We start from the raw sequence: 19,665 nt of genomic DNA, 5'->3' as shown, positions 1-19,665 counted from the left end.
AAAAAAGTAAACAAATTAATCATCCAGAAACAAATTCTTCATATAGGGGCCCTCTTTTTAATTTCACCCAGGGACCTATAAAACCTTTGGACCAGCTCTGACCTCATCCAGTAGCGTTCTAAGCATGGACGATAAGAGGCATTGACCACTAGCCTTCTAGACATGAACGATAAGAGACATTGACTGGCCCCACTCAACAGAAAAATGTAACTATCACTCTTACTATGTTTACTATTCCCTCCGTTCCTAAATGGATGTCTCATTTACTTTTTGTAGGCTTTTTAAGAAATTAAAGTAAATGTAATGTTCTTTCCAATTATACCCTCCACTTTTTCACTTTTAGAAATAAAAGCAATAAAAAATGCAAAAGTCATAAGGGTAAATTGGAAAAAGTAGAATGATGGTGATGTTCAATTTTAGAGAGAGGACAACATTTTGGGACAAACTAAAAAGAAAAGTAAGACAAGTAAAATGAGACAGAGAGAGTATATATTACCACATTACTATATCACCATATTTGTCATAGCAATGTTAAGTATCTGAATTTGCAAAATGTATAATGTTGTCGATTGTCATAGCAATGTTAAGTATCTTAATTTGTAAAATGTATATAATGTTGTCGAAAACAAAACATGTCAACATCCCAAGCAAAATAAAATCACAAATAAAACAACAGTCGAGAGTAGAAATGTTGATGGGCTCTGATAATGTAAGATGTTGAAACAAAAACAGAACAATAGCTCTGTTGCACCTTCAGGCATCAACCTATTTCCTCAAATTGTACATAATATACTCCGCGTAGAGGTCCCTGCAAAGAATGCCACAATACTCAAAATCCACTGCAGATGAATTGAATCATCTCACACCCACATTGATATGGATTTCCTCAAATAATGATGATATGTAAATCTTACATGGAGTACTGAATAGCCTCGAAAGCAGTATCCGAGGGCAGAAACTCGTTAACTGCGACCTCCTTGTTCTCGTTCTTCTTGTCTGAAGAAAACACAGATTCAAGAAAATGTTGTTATTCTACAAGTACATGGTTCAATACAGATTGCTGTAGATTATAGAGAAGAGCATACAATCTTCAAAGAAACGGCGGATTTCAGCTAAACGGTGAGGGGGTAGCTGGCTGATATCAGTGTAATGGCGATATTCAGGGTCGTCTGCACAGACTGCTATAATTTTATCATCCTTCTCACCCTATAACAATTATCAAAGTTCGCATCGTTAATATTGAGCATTACAAATTACAGGGATCCCATGATTGAAAGGTTTAATGCATAGGGATGAAAAGAACCTGATCAATCATTGGCATCAGCCCTATGGCCCTAGCTCGGAGATAACAACCAGGAAGAACAGGCTCCTGTATAAAATGTCAATCTGTTTAGCCTATCCACATTCATTAATCTAACTCAAAAGTGCAACATTCAACATTCATTAAAGCAAAGTTGAAACTTCAATAACCTGCATAAGGACTAACACATCCATTGGATCATTATCTTCACATAGTGTTCTAGGAATGAATCCATAATTGTGAGGATAAACCACTGATGAATACAAGATACGATCAACCTGCAGGTAATCCGTCGAAAAATTTTAGTATGAGAGGAGCAGTGACTCATCCAAACACTTTGATTTTTCACAATATCTGTCTTAATGAAGTTACATTGTTGTTGTCATATGCATAAAACATGTGTATATTCAACCGAGCTGCAGATATCAGATAATGCGCTATCATACCTTAATCAGACCAGTTTTCTTGTCAAGTTCATATTTGACTTTGCTCCCTTTTGTAATCTCAATAACCTGTAAAAAATGCAGCACAAAGTCACAAATCAATGCAGCAGAAGGTATAATCTAGTCATAAGATCATCTTCATGATCTTAAGCTTAGAAATGGAAGAAATCTGCTAATCATCAATCAAGCAAATAGGCGGAAATCCAGTCCACATAATAGCAGAAAGACTACTTACAACATTGAAAGTTTTTGGTGCTTCAGCTCCTACAAACAAAACAAAAATAATTAATGGAAACATTGTTAGGATCCTCATAAACCGCCATCAAAGGCAGGGTGTGGGACTTGGCCCTTTCCTGGGCTCCACCCAACAATCTCCTTTCTTCTCTTAGCACGTGCCAGTTTTAACTACACCGTTTTTACCTTACTCTAATACCACTTATTAAGATCAAATGGTATAATTTGTAACAAAGACGCAACTTTATTTCCTTATAAACTGCCATCACTTTTTTGAGAGGGCAGGATACTGGACTTAGCCCTTTACCTGCCTCCGCCAGGCGCCCAACAATCCTCCTAGTGGACTAGGTAAAGCCTTTACCGGCCTCCGCCCAGCAAACATCAAATTTAAGCATCTATTAAGCAGAATAAAACAGTCCTGGAGAAGAGTCATCACCTATCTCAAGATCGTGCCAAGGATGAGCAGCAACAGATCTTCTGGACATAGAAGAGAGGATCCTCTCATTCAGACGAGGAGTCCGCTTTTGTGGAAATGCAGCAACTTCATCGGATTGGCTCATGTTTGACTGATTACTATAAACAAATCAAAACACACCAGGGATTAAACAAAAAGGTTCCTCTATATAAACCCAAGCTTCAATCTTGTGCAGATACAAATACAACATCAATTGACCAAGAAGAGCTATATATAAAGATGGAAATGGAACACTACAACATGTCATATATATAGTTTTTGAGCATATTACAATTCAAAACAAGAATTTAAGAACTTGAATCATGTTAAACAGTATAACTAAGGAAACAACAAGTAATAGAGAAAGGAGAAGGGAGCAGTAATTGACCTTGTTTTCAAAGAAAATGGCGTAACAGGTGGTGAAAGTAGGTCAAGGTAGAAATGCAACTGCGAGATCAATCCGGTGTCGTTTATATATATACACACGCAAGAGGTGGCCGGTGGGAAGTGGGTGCCAGGGGGGAGCAGACAAGTAACCACGTTGTCACGTGTAAACACACGCACTCTCTACTCAGCAAGGAATCCAGTCACCTCAAGGGCTCAAGGTCAATATTGACCGAGTCTATCAAGTTAGTATTGTCAAAGTGGGTCAAAGTTCGTAAGTCAGTTTGCACCCTCTCGTTTTGGACTTTATTGTCTCAATTTAATATGTTTGAGGGTTTAATTATACTTTTTAAAAATTTAGGCGCCTAATTGACTTTTTGTGTAAAATTTAGGGGCCTATTTAACCATTTTTCCATCTATTTAAAGTAACTCTCATGAAAGGTAGTCTCCCAGATTTTTATTCGTAAAAATAGTCGAGTCTATATAGAAACGTAATATTAATGTTGAGAAATCTAACATACTAATCATTATGGAGTAATAAATTAATTGTTACTCCTTATAAGAAAACGTGTAACACTTTGAAAAAAAATGTAATACTTTTAAATCAAAATGTAATATTTAAGAGTTGAATGAGAAAAAGTGTAAGATTGGTAGATAGATGATATGATTTTTTTTTTTTGGTATATAACAAATAAAATGTTGAAGTATACCATTCTGCTTATTTTCTGGAAAATGAACCAAACACATAAATATAGTTTTCTATTGTATAGTCAAATACCGAAATGGAAAATATTTTCTGAAAAATGATTCATTTTTCAGAAGTCATTTTCCTACTTTCCAAACGGACCCTAACTGAAAATTAATAATGATAACTAGTTTGATATACTTAGTAAATTTTGTTGGGAGGTTGACTAGTGAGTTAATTAGATTAATATTTGAATTAATTGATATAATTAAAAATTTAAAACTATTCAATAATTTGTTGAATTAGTCTAATTATTTAATTAAAAGTGATTAATTTTAACTTAATCGGCCAGGTAATTTAATTATTGGGTTGAATAATTAGTTAATTAATACGTTTATTAGCCCAATGAAGTGATTGTTGGACATGCACTGTGGATCGGTAATTTATATCGTGGACCAAGGTGCATAATGCATTGTGCATCCCGTATCAAAACAACGTCGTTTTGGTCATTTTAATTAATGGTTTTTTTTTTTGGAAATCACGTTTTCCGTTTCAGTCGGTCTATGTATTTGTGTTAATATTCTATGTATTCTTTGAAGGCATTCTATGTATTGTAGACTACGATTTCGTATATTCATGTTAGAGGTATTTAAACATAGGTTCTGACATGTTTTGTGTATTTGAATGTTAGGAGGATGATTTCTGCGTAGTTGTGTCAATATTTTGTGTATTCCCTCGAGTCATTCTGTGTATTTTAGACAATAATTATGTGTATTCATGTTAGTAGTACCTAAACACATGGTGATGTGTTTGTGTATTTGGTGCTTTCATTTTCTATGTATTCTTTGAAGGCATTTTGTGTATTGTACACTACGATTCTGTGTATTCATGTTAGGGATACTTAAATATAGGTTGTGACGTGTTTTGCGTATTCGAATGTTAGGAGAATGATTTTTGTGTAGTTGTGTCAATATTCTGTGTATTTCCTCAAGTCATTATGTGTATTCTAGATAAGTATTCTGTGTTTTCCCTGAAATCATTCCCTGAAGTCATTCGCGTCCATGGTCCACTAACATTCGAAACGACGTCGTTTCGGACCAGGGGTCTACAGTGCATTGTGGACCCTGGTCCACGATATAACGATTGTTGTCAATCTGTTTTCATTACATCTAAGGGCAGAGGTGCCGTCAAATTATTGTGTGAACCATGGTCCACATAGTTCTGTGTGGACCATAACAAAAAGTACATTTTTAATATACTAAATGTACATTATTTGTGTACTGAATGTACATTATACAATATAATGTACATACAATACACAAATAATGTACATCCTATGAATACAATGTACATTATTTTTATACTAAAAGTACATTATTTTTATATTGAATGTACATTATTTAACAGTATAATCCACACAGTTAGGGATGGCAATGGGTCGGGGAGGACTACATCCATCACCCGACCCACCTTACATTTTCTCCACCCACCCACCCCCCAACCCGCATCGGGTGTACTTTTTCATAACTCATCCCCACCCCCACCGGGTGCGGGTGCTCACTACAGGTACCCATCACTTATCAACTTATTAATTTTTTCAAAAAATTATATCAAAAGTACTTACACATAATTAAACAACAAATTCATTAGATATACTAAAACATAAAATAATAGAAATATTATAATATAATAACTAAATTATTAATTTTAAAAATAAATTTAGTAGTTTAGATATAAAAATAGTAAAAAGTTATCAAGTTATTGAGTCATTTATAATTAACTATATACTAGTACTACTTATTTTACTATTATATTTATGTATACACACATGGTGGGTCGGGTGGGGTGCTATGCGAGTTTTGTACATAAAACTCGAATCCAACCCGACTCACAACCCACTATCACTCAAAAAAAAACACTCGATCCATACGGGGTGAATTCGGGTGGATATCCGCGGGGGCGGATTGGAATTGTCATCCCTACACACAGTCGGGTGGACCATGGTCCACACAATAATGATTGTAGAGGTGCCAATGTTGGTTGGTCCATCCCATTAGACCCGTCCCACCGTAAGCTATAAATTTCGTATGTTTACAGACCGATCTATAAAATTTGTGGGCTAGAATTCTTAAGCCCTAGCCTACATCATGCGGGTTTAGTTTGCAAGCCAACTTCAAACTTTTTTTAAAAATAAATTAATATAATATTGTTGTATATTTTAATAATTTAACATATATAATATTATATTCTTTTTTGTTTAGAAATTAAAATTTTTTAATTTTTTATTGTTTAATGTTATATATATATATAAAGAAACCTACGGGTTGACCTGCAGTCCGTACGGGCCAACCTGTGTAACCTGTCAACCCGTGTAAGTCAAGCTTGCAAGACTTGCATTTTTGCGGATAAAAAATATTTAGGCACTAATCGTCTTACTGTGCGACTATTTAGGGCTAACTCACGAGTTTCAACCCACTTTGACACCTCTGTCTAAGGAGACTGCTTAGGGAAAAAAAATAAAATAAATTAAAAAAATACTTGAGATGGTTTGTTTTGTGTTATAGGAGGGCAACACAACTGTGATATACTTTGAGCATTTAATTTGATTGGGTTTTAAATATTTAAGTGACATTGTTATTGCTTAGGCCCAAATAAAAGACGTTAGATGGTGGCAATTTATATCGTGGACTATTGTTAGGAACATACTGTAATAGGTTTTGATGATACCAAATGTAATGTTCAATCCCCTAAGTCTCGATAGATAGGAAAGACATGTAAGTTCGACAAGTAAACTAAGAGTGAAAATACAACCGGGTAATTGAGCTCAACTCGGAAAATATTTAAGCTTAAGGTGAACTTGTTTGAACATCTTAGAAGTTTCGTCTTGTAAGCTTATAGATAGATCAGAAGAAGGCACGAGACATCACTGGAGGAATAAGGGTCTGCGAGACATCAACTAAGTCTCGAGACATAAGCAGAGTTCGAGAGATGGAATCTCTCGAAACATCAATCCAGTTCAAGACATGAGATCGAGACATCAATTTTTGGTCTCGAAAGACTAGCACTTCTCCAATGAACTGAACGGCAATTAACACGCATAGATAAAGTAATCTAAGTTTGTAGAAATAGAATATCATGGAGATAAAATATTAAGGAGGTGCTGACAGAGTATTATGGGAAAATAGAACAGCTGGAAGTGGATGCCACGTCAGAACTCCACAACCAACAAATAGAAGATGCACCAATCAGAGGTCGGTCTTATTCCCTAAAACGAGGATCAATGGGAATATAAAAAGAGTAACTTTTACCAAAAGAAGTAAGTGGAGTATGGACTCAAGATAGTGGAATATGGGATATTCACTACAAGACAAAAGGTTCAAGTTACAAGACTACCACTCCATGAAACATGCTAAAAATATGCAAGTCCCATGATCGGCATGGGAGACAGATTTCAAACGGAATAATTTTCCCTCCAACGGAATTATTCCTCAACTCTCATATATAAGGACGTGAAGACACAAATTCAATGGGGTTCGAAAAATTCAAGCTATCATAAGAGGTGTCTAGTTCAAACGTTCAAAAGTGCAAGTGCTTAATCTGGAATATCATACTTGATATTCATAACAGCGAGAAAACACATCTTAGTGTTTTGAGAGAGTTACAAAGCTTAAACTACTACACATCTAGAAGGTGACCGAAGCTGCACTACAAGGAAGATTATCCAACGAAAGCTTTTGGTCAGATTGGAGATTGTTACACTCAACTTGTGACAACCGGAACAACCTTGCTTTGCAGAAGGCAAGAAGAGGCGGAGTAACCTGGGAGCTGTCTTGTGAAGATCCTGAGGCTTGAGGCGGGCTTGGTGATCAAAGCTCAAGTGCTCGAGAGGTGGAGTAACAAGAAGCGGGGTGAAAAACCTGAGGCTTGAGGCGGGCTTCGTGATCAAAGCTCAAGCGCTTGATATTGTACTAAAAAGGGAAGTTTTAGTGCAATCCTTCTAGGGAGTTTCTAGAAGAAGAGTGGACGTAGGCGGGTTGGCCGAACCACTTAAAAATCTCTCTCGCATTTACTTTCTGTTTTTACCTCTCGCTAACTATCTCTCGAACTGCACTGCATATAACCACACCTCTCGAACTTACTCAAACTCGTGCAAATTAAAAGGGGATAACTTTTCCGCTGCGCATAAAACTTTGTCTTCATCTTGTGAGGTATCGGACCTAAACATCCTAAGTCCAATACACACGAGAGGTCGAAAAAGATTTGCAAAAATCTTATACAAGTCTATTCACCCCCCCTCTAGACTTGTACCCCATCCCCTTGGGACCAACAATTGGTATCAGAGCAAGCTCTCTGATTGATAATAACCTTTGTTTATATTGCTTAGAGATCCTTCTTTGAAAAATCTTTTAAAAAGTTTTCAAAGCACGAGATAATTTTCAATATGCACAGCATGTTGTCGAGACATCTCCTTTTTGATCTTAGCAGGTTCGATGACTGGAAGACACGCATGCTTGCGTACTTATCAGCCCTCCATGATGAGATGGCCGAGGTTATATCAACTGGACCAGTCAAGATCTTAATGGTCAACACTTCTGCAGAGCAAACCAAAGACACACCAAAGTACGTACCAAAACCTAAGGAAGAATGGACGAGTGATGATATGAAGAGAAACAACCTTGACAACATTGCCAAGGATATCCTCTTCAGAGCTATAGACGAAACCATCTTCCCAAGAGTCAGAATGTAACCCCTCGGTTTTTCCGACAAAGTTAAGGTTCGAGAATATAGATATATTTTTTTTAAGCTATGATATTAGGAGAAGGTCTCTCGGTGATCGAAAGAATTTTTTTTTCCTTACTAAGTTATTAATAAGCTGCGAACTACATACCGGTCACGGACCGTAACATTTTTAAGGATGTAGATTCATTTCGAATTTTTCCTAGAAATTGGATTATTAAGTATCATACGATTAAGCCTAAACTTCTAGTTAGTTCAAGTAAAATTTTAAATGGACTGTAAGGGGTAAATTGTTACGAATCCTGTACCTATATTTCGCGAGATACCGAAAAATTTCCAATTTTGGTGATTAGCGACGGGATTATTTTTAGGATAATTTTGGCGTTAGAATTTTCCCGAATTAAGTTATAACCCTCCGAGCTTTCATCTGATTTAACCATAAACTGGCCAAATAAATTGTGATCTTCCTAGAGACTCCATAAGGTATTGACATGTGGCAACAAATCCTAACTAAGATTGGGTCATTAATGGCATGTCACATAGGTATGGGAGGATTGCACTTGTTGCTTAACTCTCAAGCCAAAACTCACATCACTCATCTCTCCTACTCCCCCACATTTTCGAATTACACAAGGAAGAAGAGGAAAGAAATTGTTTAGTCTTCCATTGTGATCACAGAGCTCCCAAGCATTTTTCCAACTCAAGTGTCTAAGTGTAGGTAAGACTTTAGACTTTGTTTGGATTAAATCATCCCTAGAACTTAAGTGTAAATTAATGGTGCATGAAAATATTGTTGTTATGGTGACATTTTTAGGATCCTTGGACTCAAAGGAAGGAAACTAACAACTTCTTCGGTTTAAGATCTTCCAACGGGGTAAGGAATCCCTTAAGTTGGCTCAATCACTTGAAGGTGAACAAATGCTAGTAAATTACGTGACTAGGAAGTTTTACGTGAAAAAAAAATATGTGTTAAGTTGTGGATCTACAAGTTGGCTCAAAGAAATTACACTTTAATGTTTAGTAATTTTTGTATGCATGTTTATAGCTAGTTTATGCATGTATAGGTTGTATTTATGTCCATATAGGCTTATACTTGTGAAAATATTGAAAAAAAATCAAGTTAGTCTCTGGCAGTAACTTCCGAGATTTATTGGGAAAAATTGGTAAGGTATTTTGACTCCATTTTTCTCAGATATGTAGTTCTATAAGTGTAGAACCCGCATATAAAATTTCATAATGATCGGAGTAGTATAAGTACGGTTTTCGAATTTTTTTCCAAAACTGGTCCAGAGAGAAAAATATTCTGGACAGCACACTGCCAAGGGAAAAAAGGGAATTTTCTGTGTTTATTCGTGGATCAAAATGACCAAAACTTTTTATGGATATCAAGTACTATAAGTTGGGGTTCTACCATAAAAATTTCAAGTGAAAAAGAGTTCGGGAACTATTTTTACCGGCTCAATCTTTCGGACTGCGCCAACTGAAATCTTCTAGCAGAGAGGCTGGACGCGGTCCGGACGCCTGCGTCCGCCGTGCGTCCGCTGGTGCGGCAAGCCGCGAGTCCGCGCGACGCGGACTCGTTTTCGACTTGTTTTTTACCAAACTTTTCCCCGATGTTTTTAATCCCGAGTATTGCGATGTTTTGAAGGCCTACGGGCAATCGGGTGAATTTTTGAAGACTCAAATATTATTTTTGTGCATTATAATTACTAATTTAGAGAAAAATGGTGTTTTAAGAATTATCGTGACTCTCGTACTTGGATTTTCGTAATAGAAATAACGTTAACTAATATATGTATTTTGGGGAATATATTCGAGCAAGTGTGATGGTTTTTGAGTCGTGTGAATATAATGAATGGTGAGGGGTTCTGTATGAATTGTTCATACTGCAGAGCGAAGTCTATTCGCTGAGTGAAGTGTGAGATTTTGTATGATTGATTCATACTGCAGAGCGAAGTCTATTCGCTGAGTGGAGTTGTGAGGATTAATTGTCGGGTGTCTCGAACAATAGTGTGGGCGTTGTGTTTCTCACTTTTGAACTAAATGAATATTCTCGGAAATGGAAGTGTTATGTGCCGAAGTTACTTATATATTGTGGTACTATTTTATCGTTGAAATGATTGCAGGAAGACTGCGACCGTTGGGTAACGTTTATCTTTTTACTTATTATTATTATTGTCGCTTTTGAAACCTTTGTTTACTTTCGAGTGACAATGGATTTCCTTACTTAGCCGTCGCGCTAACTACACTTCGTTGTGTCCTTTACTAGATGGAGTCTAGTGTGGGCTCTTGTAGCCCGGGGAACTCTAGTTGTAACACCCCAATTTTCAACAACACCCCAATTTTCAACTCTTACATTAATTACAAATCAATAATAATATATTGCGGAAGCATACATCTTATAGGCAGAAAACTGGGTGCTACCGCCACACCTAGAGTGAATTCTATCACCTCTTTGACAAACTCCACTCTAAGTGCACAGGCTAAACTTACAACATTAACAACAATCCTTGTCTACATCAAAGAGTAGACCCCAACCTCAACTTCCATCCTATTCAGAGCTCATCGGGCTACAGGAACCCACCCTATATAACATCTGTTATCAGAAAACACATTGAAGTGTAGTTAGCACGACGGCTAAGTAAGGATATCCATGGGTTATTCAAAACTAAATAAAGGTTTTGTAAAAATTGTTACATAGGAAACCCTATACCTTACTCATCGGCAAAGATTCTATCTGCAACAGTTATAAATAGCAACTTGCATACATTATGAGTAAAATTCAATAACGTCTCATATCATTTTCCCTCTTGACAAGGTCATTTGGTAATCATTTACATACCCAATAATATATTGTTAAACAATTATGCATACTAGTAAGTAGTAGAAAACATAAATCACACATCTTGCTTGTAATCACCTTAGTAGAAAAACCTTTCCCTCATAATGAAATTTTCATCACTTTTCACTCTTCAAAGAGTGAGATCACCCACAACCTTTGGGTACTTAATTACTTGTCACATCTTTCTTTTCCGTAGCTACGGCGTAACTACATTCATATTTCAAAATTCCTCTTAGTCCTAGATAGAAAGTGAGTGTGAGGCCTCAGAGTATCCTTTCTCCACTTTTGACTGACCACTTGGATCGTTCAACTCGGGTTCAGTGGTCATCGCCCGGTCTAATACTGATCCCCTGGACTTATAGGAGCGTTAGAATGATTCCTAGCTAGCCTCACTAGGTTCATAAGAACGACTCCTACCCGAAAATAGAGTTACTATACTTAAGTGTGCACACCCCCGCAGGAGACCCTTTTCCTTCCGGGTGATATAGTACTCGGCGAATAGACTTCACCCACAGTATGAACTGGTCATACAATAACATAACCACCATACGGGAAGGCACTTTAAGCTCTCTATCCCGTAGGCTACAAGACAAGGTCCTTCACCACTTTTACTAGAACTAAGGTTTGAAAACATTTTTCCACCTTTTCCCTTTTCTTGCTTTGAAAATATTTTGGACATACTTGAGTCAATTCCAATACTCGGAAATTAATTATCCTTTTAACCCAATTCAAAAATTCTCCTTTTCTTTTTCAAAACATTTGGATGATCCACTAACATCCCTTCACAAAAGTAATTCAAGTGTAACTACTCTACACTTTCAACTCCACATTTATCACATAAGTCTCACATTTGACACATACATCTCAATGCATATAACATATACATTTCCCAACCTTAACATAGGCATAATACACAAAATACATTTACTCTTTACATGTACATAATACCACCTCCTTATAAGAAAATTTCAGCTTGGCGCAGTCCGAAAGATTGAGCCGGTAAAAATAATTCCCGAACTCTTTTTCACTTGAAATTTTTATGGTAGAACCCCAACTCATAGTACTTGATGTCCATAAAAAGTTTTGATCATTTTGATCCGCGAATAAACACAGAAAATTCCATTTTTGCCCTTGGCAGTGTGCTGTCCAGAATTTTTCTCTCTGGACCAGTTTTGGAAAAAAATTCGAAAACCATACTTATACTACTCCGATCATTATGAAATTTTATATGCAGGTTCTACACTTATTGAACTACATATCTGAAGAAAATAGGATCAAAATACATTACCAAATTTTCCCAATAAATCTCGGAAGTTACTGCCAGAAATCTATCTGGATTTTCAATATTTTCACAAGTATAAGCCTATATGGACATAAATACCTATGAACATGTACACAAAAACTACCAAAAATTCAAAGAGTAATTTCTTGAACCATCTAAGAGTTCCTCAAGTTAAACACATAATTTTCACATAACACATAGATTTCATGTACACCAATCAACCACAATTCACAACCTAGCTATCAATTATCTAGTTTCAAATAACCTCAACCAAATAAAGGGATTCCTTACCTCCTTGAGAGTATATTAACACCGTAGGATGAATTTTGGATCTTTTCCCCCAATTTACTCAAAACCCTAAGATCAAAATCAACACCATAACAACAAATATTAAGAACTTAAGCTTAGATTCATGCTCTAGGAGGAAAAACAAAGCTTTCCACCGAATAAAATCGAAGTTTTACCGAATAGTTTGACACTTGTGAAGAAACTTGGCTATGGAAGCAAGCTTTAATGGAGGAAAAATGGTGAAGAAGATGAAGATGATCACACTTTCTCTCTCTCTCTTTGATTTCGGCAATTTGAAGGGAAATGGAAAAAAATTAAAGACAAAGCTTATATATTATATGAGGGAGCTTGTAGGATAAGCCACATTATTTGGATCATCTTCAAGAATTAATTAAATAATAACATGTGGCTAGAAATGGTGACAAGTGTCAAAATCTTATGGTAACTCAAGAAAAATATCTTCAATTGGACTGTTCGGGATTAAAACAGATGAATTCTTGGTAGAAAATAATTTAATTCCAATAATTTTCGGAACCAAAAATTTACTCCAGACTGAGACTCAAAATTGGGCTAGGTTCGGTACACCGCGAAATTTCGCGATGTACGATCAAAAATAAATTTTTGCTGCTATGGGCTAATTTAATTAAATAGGAAATTCCAGAATAATAGTATGGTGTCTAAAAATCCATTTCCTAGGACAAACGGGTCCGAATACTAGCTCCTAAAATTTTTACGGTTCGTGACCGGGACGTACGATCGCAGCTTAATAACAACTATACTCACTTATAAAAATTCTTTTGAAATATCTAAAGATCATAACTTATGAATGTCAACGCCTTAGGATAAAATAATAATGTTAGGAAAATACTGGGTATTACACTAGTGGTTCCTCAGAGTTCTACCTCCCCCTCTTTGACTATGACAGCTACGCGCACTTGTTGACGGGGGATGACCCGTATGCCCCAGGTTTCGCTCCAGATCCTCCTGCTCCAGTCTGTACTCCCGATTCGGTTCTTGCTCCAGACCCGGTCTATGCTCCTGCCTTGGGCCCGATCCATGCTCCTGTTTCTCCTCCTCCGCAGTACAGTCCTCCCCCAGCTTACCCGACTACACCCTCTCGCATTCCGGTTCGCAGTAGTGAGCCGACTTTTCTGGATAGGGCCCAGTCTAGGTTTGGGTTCTATCCCATCGAGGTGTTAGAGGGGAGTGACCCCTTAGAGTTCGTGGTCATTTATCCCTATCCTTGGGATCCCAATCCTTCGGATTATTGGGATGAGTGGTCTATGGTGAACACTCCTTGCTACTTTTTGGACCATATCACCTGGTTCGCAGGTGAGTGGCATCTAGTATGGGGTACGTACACCGGACCGGTGTACCGCCTCTTAGAGTAGTTTGGTTGGTTGGGGAAGTTCGGGGTAGGACTCTTTTGTGTATATGTATCCTTTTGTAGCCATGATGAACTTATTTGGCTAGTAGGTTGTACTAAAACTCTTGTATATAGTGGTAGCTAGTGCAGCTACCCCTTTTGCTTATATATATATGAAGTCAAGTTGGGTAATGGTGATGATGTGAAGTAGTTTTCCTTTCCCTTAGCCTGTGCACCTAGAGCGAACTCCGCATGGTTTCGGCTGGGTTCGGTCTAGGTGTGGCGGTAACTACTCCGGAGGTACGGTATAGCCGAGCCGGGGTGTTACACAGAAAGTGCACCACGAGAAAAGAGGTATGAGATACTTTGATGTTGATTGGTGAAGGTGATGAACAGGAAAAGGAGAACAAGCTCACTGTGGCAATGAAGAAGTTCGAGGACTTCAAGATGAAGCCAGGAGAGAGCATCGACAGCATGGAATCTCGGTTCATGAAGTTGTCAACCGAGATTAGTGATCTCAAGAAGGAGATCCCACAAAAGGAGCTAAACCTGAAGGTCTTACGTGTAACACCCCAATTTCTGCTCCGACAACTATTACAATATGCGTAATACAACGCTGCGGAAGCTTACATCTTACAGCAGTAAACTGGGTGCTACCGCCACACTTAGAGTGAAGCCTATCACCTCTTTGATAAAACTTCCACTCTAAGTGCACAGGCTAAAAGAAACACACTCAACATCAACACCCCAAACATCAAAATATAATATTCTAGGCATATATATTAATATCAAAAGGTATTTATAAGAATTTGCCCGACGGCTGTTATTTACAAACTTCGGGTCCTCCACTGCCCTAACAAACTAGAGCCAGCCAAAACTAAGGCTACCAAAAGATATATATACACAAAAAGAGAAAACCATCCAAAAACTTCCCAACTCTGGCCCTCTAATCCAAACTTCGGTACACCGGTGTGGTGTACGTGCCCCAAACGAGGTGCCACTCTCCCTCGAACCACATGATGTGATCGAGGAAGCGACACTCGACTAACATCATTGACCACTCGTCACGAAAATCTCGTGGGTCGGAGTCCCACGGACACGGGTAGCGGACAATGAACTCGATAGGGTCAGAACCGGGAATAAGCTCTATGGGGTAGTACCCATACTGAGCATTTAACTCATCTACTAAGTCCAAAAAGGAATAAGGATTGACTGGGCTGACTGGGGTTGCTGGAGTATAGTCAGGGGACGCTGGAGTATAGTCTGGAGAGCTTTGAGAATCGGGTGGAGAATAGGGGTCTCTGTCCGGCGTGTCATGCAAAGTCTGACCAACAAAAGTAGGTCCCGGGCAAACATGATCAGGAGTGTTTGCCGGGCTACAGGATCCTTCACTGGATGACATCTGAAATGACGTACACGGTGAAGTGTAATTAGCACAACGGCTAAGTAAGGTAATCCATTTGTCACTTCCATCAGATAAAAGTTTTGACAAATAATTCATAANCTCTCTCTCTCTCTTTTTGGCATTTGGGGAAGAAAAGGGAAAAAAAAATTCCTTTTATATTTAATCCCAACTTATGGGATAAGCTTTAGGAAAAAAAATAATAAAATAATAAAATATCTCCACAACTTATCAGTTGGGGTCCAAATAGATAAAGTTTCGGTGGAAAATAATCCAGAAAGAATAATTTTCGAAACCGCAAATTTATTCCAGTCAAAAGCTCCAAAATGGGCTAGGTTCGGTACACTGCGGAAATTTCGCGGTGTACGATCAGAAATAAATTTCGACCCTTATAGCTCATCCAATTTCAACTTAACTAAGCAGGAAGTTCATACTTAGTCATAACATGCCTAATCATCAATTTCTAAGGAAATCCGAGCTGAAAATTCGTCCTCGAAAATTTTACGGTTCGTGACCGGCACGAACGATCGCAGCTTAATGACATCTATACCTCCGTATAAAAATACCCTTGACATATCGGGAGATCATCTTATGAATGTCATAGCCTAAAGATATATTTTCCGACCCTTAGACTTATCGGAAAGACGAGGGGTTACATTACGAGGCCTTACCAAGGAGTGGGAGATGAAGGTGATCACAATGCGCGATCACAGGGATCTGAAGAACACCACAACCGACCAACTATTTAGAGATCTCAAAGCCTTCGAATTTGAGATGTTTCCGAAAGATGAGGACGTGGTGGACAGACGGAATGTGACACTGGTTATTGATCAACCATCCACCTCCTCAAGGTCAGATCCTAATCCCACAAATCTCTTATCTGACGAACAATTTGCTCTTTTTATGAGAAAATTCAGGAAGTTCATGAAGAAGACACCGGAGAGCAATACAAGTTCACCTTCCTCCTCAAGAAGGAAAAATGAAAGATATCCATCCAGAAGGACGGAGGAAGAAAACCAAGGTCTATGCTATAACTGCAGGAGACCGGGGCATTTCAAGGCCGAATGTCCTTACCCACCGGTAAGCAAATATCAAGGCCAAGAAGGCAAGGATTCTAGGAGGAAAGAGGAATCCAGAGAGAAGCCAACACAAGGAGGCTTCAAAAGTTCATCAAAGACGCATTCGCGCAGGAAGACGCTTGTGGCTGAGGAACTTGAGAAGGCAATCGAGGAGTCCGAGACATCAAGCTCCAGCGAGAGCAGCAGCAGCTCAGAGGATGAGAGGGGGCTCATCTGTTTATACACTACAGAAGAGGAGGATCAATGCTATGGCTATTAACAATGAGGTAACCTCCACTTCTACATCTCGCTGCTCTATCTCTACTTCCCAATGTTCTTCTTTTAGAAGCGATGAGGATCCCTTCGAGACCATGGAATTACTCAGGAGGGACCTCAGCATCGCTAATAGCTCTCATGCTAAAGCTCTGGAGGAGAATAGCAGACTAATTGCTGAAAGAGAAATGCTTAAGAATGTCTCGAAAGAGAATTCAGAGCTAAATCTCAAAGTAAGCAATTTAGAAGCTGAAATAATCCAACTTAAGGAAGAGTGCAAAGCTCGAGAGGCTAGAGAGCTTAATCTTAGAGAGGTTATTGCATCGTTTACTAATTCCTCTAAAGTAGTGGAGAAAATGGTAAATGATCATAGACCTATAAATGATAGAACCGGACTAGGGTTCCGTCAGAACTGTCTCTCGAGAGATAAGCAGACCAACGGTTTGGGAACTTCAAGTAATGGAGGATCTCAATCCAAACCGAATAAAGGTCATAAAGGACCAACAGGAAAGTCCAGGGTAGCTATTCACAAACCGTCCCTATACACCAGCAATGGAAAGTATAGGAAAGCTACGAAGAATGGCTGGGTTAACAATATCGAAAGATCACCTAGCTATCTCTCGCAAGGCCATTCCGAGTACAAAAGAAGCTACATTCCATATAATGCGCCTCAAGGCAAATATGGAAGGTCTGAGATCCATAGAGTTAGGAACTCACGGATGGAGGAAGGCAGACACTACCCATCTGATGAGGATTGGTCACAAGAATATGAACCGTGGAATAAACCTCAGTTTCAACGGTACCACGTGACCAAACAGGCCATGAAGGGCATGGTGCGTAAGTTCGAGGTCAAGCCTCAACCTAAGCTGATTTATGCACCTAAGAGGCCCAGAGTCTTTGCTAGCATTCCTTATGATTATCAATCGTATAATGGCTACATTGCACCTAGGCCTAGAGTAATGGGCCCAAGGTATAAATGGATGCCTAAACTTACTAACCAACCAGGACCCAAAGTTTGGGTACCTAAATTTGCTTGATTTGCATGTAGAACACCAGGGACGTATGGTTCATTGACAGTGGATGTTCGAGACATATGACGGGAAATCTAACACTGCTAGAGAACATCCATCCTATCGAAGGTCCCTTGGTGACATTCGGAGACAACGAGAAGAAAGGACGCACAAAGGCTGTTGGTGAGATCCATAAGAATGAGTTGGTGATCTAGGAGGTATCCTACGTTGAAGGACTCAAGTTCAATCTCCTTAGCACGAGCCAATTCTGTGACAAGGGCTACAAAGTTATCTTCATCAAAAGCAAGTGCCAGATCATACAAGAGGAATCTCTCGAAGTCGTCTTGGAAGCAGCAAGGAAAGGAAACATGTACATAGTGGATTGGAGATCTGCCAAACCATCCCTATGTATGCTAGCAAGGAGCAAAGAGGACTTATGCTGGGATTGGCATAGTAAGCTTAGCCACCTAAACTTCAAAACCATCAACAAGCTTACTAAGAGGAATCTTGTGGAAGGACTGCCCAAAGTCACGTTTCGGAAGGACAAGATTTGTGAGGCATGTCAACGTTGCAAACAGATCAAATCCTCTTTCAAAACCAAAGTCGAGACATCGTCTACCAGACCACTAAGTCTTCTTCATATGGACTTATTTGGCCCGGTGGATCCACCCAGCATGAGAGGAAGGAAGTACACTCTTGTGGTAGTAGATGACTACACAAGATTCACCTGGACCGTATTCTTAACCAAGAAAAGCGAGACAAAAGTTGCCCTACCAAATCTTTTGAAGCAAGTTCAAGTTGAGAAGGATGTCTCGATACTCAAGATTCAGTCAGATCAAGGTGGAGAGTTCGTTAACCAAGTGATCGAGAGGTCAGATCAAGGTGGAGAGTTCGTTAACCAAGTGATCGAGAGCTACTGCAGCGAGAACGGGATTCTTAACCAAGTGATCGAGAGCTACTGCAGCGAGAACGGGATTCATCACCAAGTGATCGAGAGCTACTGCAGCGAGAACGGGATTCATCACCAAGTGATCGAGAGCTACTGCAGCGAGAACGGGATTCATCATCAAGTGATCGAGAGCTACTGCAGCGAGAACGGGATTCATCATCAGTTGTCAGCTGCTCGAACACCTCAACAGAACGGCGTTGCTGAAAGGAGGAACAAAACTCTCAAGGAAGCTGCAAGGACCATGCTCTCACAAGCCAACATATCACAAGGATTTTGGGCAAAAGCAGTAAACACAGCGTGCTATACCCAAAATCAGTCCTTGATCGTGAAAGGAGTCGGAAAGACTCCATATGAGTTGTGGAATGGAAGGAAACCTAATGTAAGCTACTTTCATACATTCGGATGCAAATGCTATGTCCACAACAATGGAAAGACTCAGTTAAGAGCTTTTGACGAAAAGGCAGACGATGGTGTATTTCTGGGATACTCGTCGACAAGTAAAGCATTCAGAGTCTTCAACAAGCGGAGATTGGTGGTTGAAGAATCCATACATGTCTCTTTTGATGATAGAGCATCGACAGATCAACCATCAAAGTCAACAGATGCAGCTGAAAACTCTAAGGAAGTTCAGCTGGAAACGATCGACAGATCAGACTTACCTCTCAATGAGAAGCAGCCGATAGTTCGAGACGTAGCAGAACTCCAGTCAGAATCAGATGATGAAGACACTACAAAGAAGAATGCTACTAATTCAGTTGATTCAATCCAGATCATAGATGATCCTCCCACATCCCAACCAACCACCGAGGAGTCAACTGAGGAGCCACAACCTGATCTAAGATGGCTTAGAAGCCATCCCGCTGATCAAGTAATTGGAGATGTACGTGACAAGGTTCGGACCAGATCAGCATACAGAGAAAGCATGATCGCTTGCTTTCTATCTCAAATAGAGCCTAAG

At 38.9% G+C, this 19,665-nt stretch overlaps 1 protein-coding gene across 1 annotated transcript; it reads right to left on the bottom strand.

Moving 5' to 3' along the window:
• Positions 1-516: 516 nt before the first annotated feature.
• On the bottom strand, positions 517-13,707 carry LOC115999448 (soluble inorganic pyrophosphatase PPA1-like). The gene is made up of 10 exons (XM_031239298.1): positions 13,552-13,707; positions 2,820-2,998; positions 2,414-2,550; positions 1,979-2,007; positions 1,747-1,812; positions 1,471-1,578; positions 1,304-1,369; positions 1,086-1,206; positions 915-996; positions 517-808 (listed from the first exon to the last, which is right to left on the bottom strand). Exons 1-10 carry the CDS (start codon positions 13,705-13,707, stop codon positions 766-768), a joined length of 987 nt encoding a protein of 328 aa, XP_031095158.1. The 3' UTR covers positions 517-765.
• Positions 13,708-19,665: the final 5,958 nt, after the last annotated feature.

The sequence above is a fragment of the Ipomoea triloba genome, chromosome 12 (assembly GCF_003576645.1).
Source record: "Ipomoea triloba cultivar NCNSP0323 chromosome 12, ASM357664v1".
In the NCBI taxonomy this organism is placed as follows: domain Eukaryota; kingdom Viridiplantae; phylum Streptophyta; class Magnoliopsida; order Solanales; family Convolvulaceae; genus Ipomoea; species Ipomoea triloba.
This window is presented reverse-complemented; position numbering and strand designations above follow the sequence as displayed.

Excerpts from the sequence above, each read along its gene's own strand:
- LOC115999448 (XM_031239298.1), bottom strand. The coding sequence starts at position 13,707 with ATGGATCGGGCCCAAGGCAGGAGCATAGACCGGGTCTGGAGCAAGAAC. Across the intron at positions 2,999-13,551 it reads TCATAGTCAAAGAGGGGGAG|AGAGTGCGTGTGTTTACACG; the intron begins GTAGAACTCTGA and ends CTTGCTGAGTAG. Across the intron at positions 2,551-2,819 it reads CCATTTTCTTTGAAAACAAG|TAATCAGTCAAACATGAGCC; the intron begins GTCAATTACTGC and ends ATTTGTTTATAG.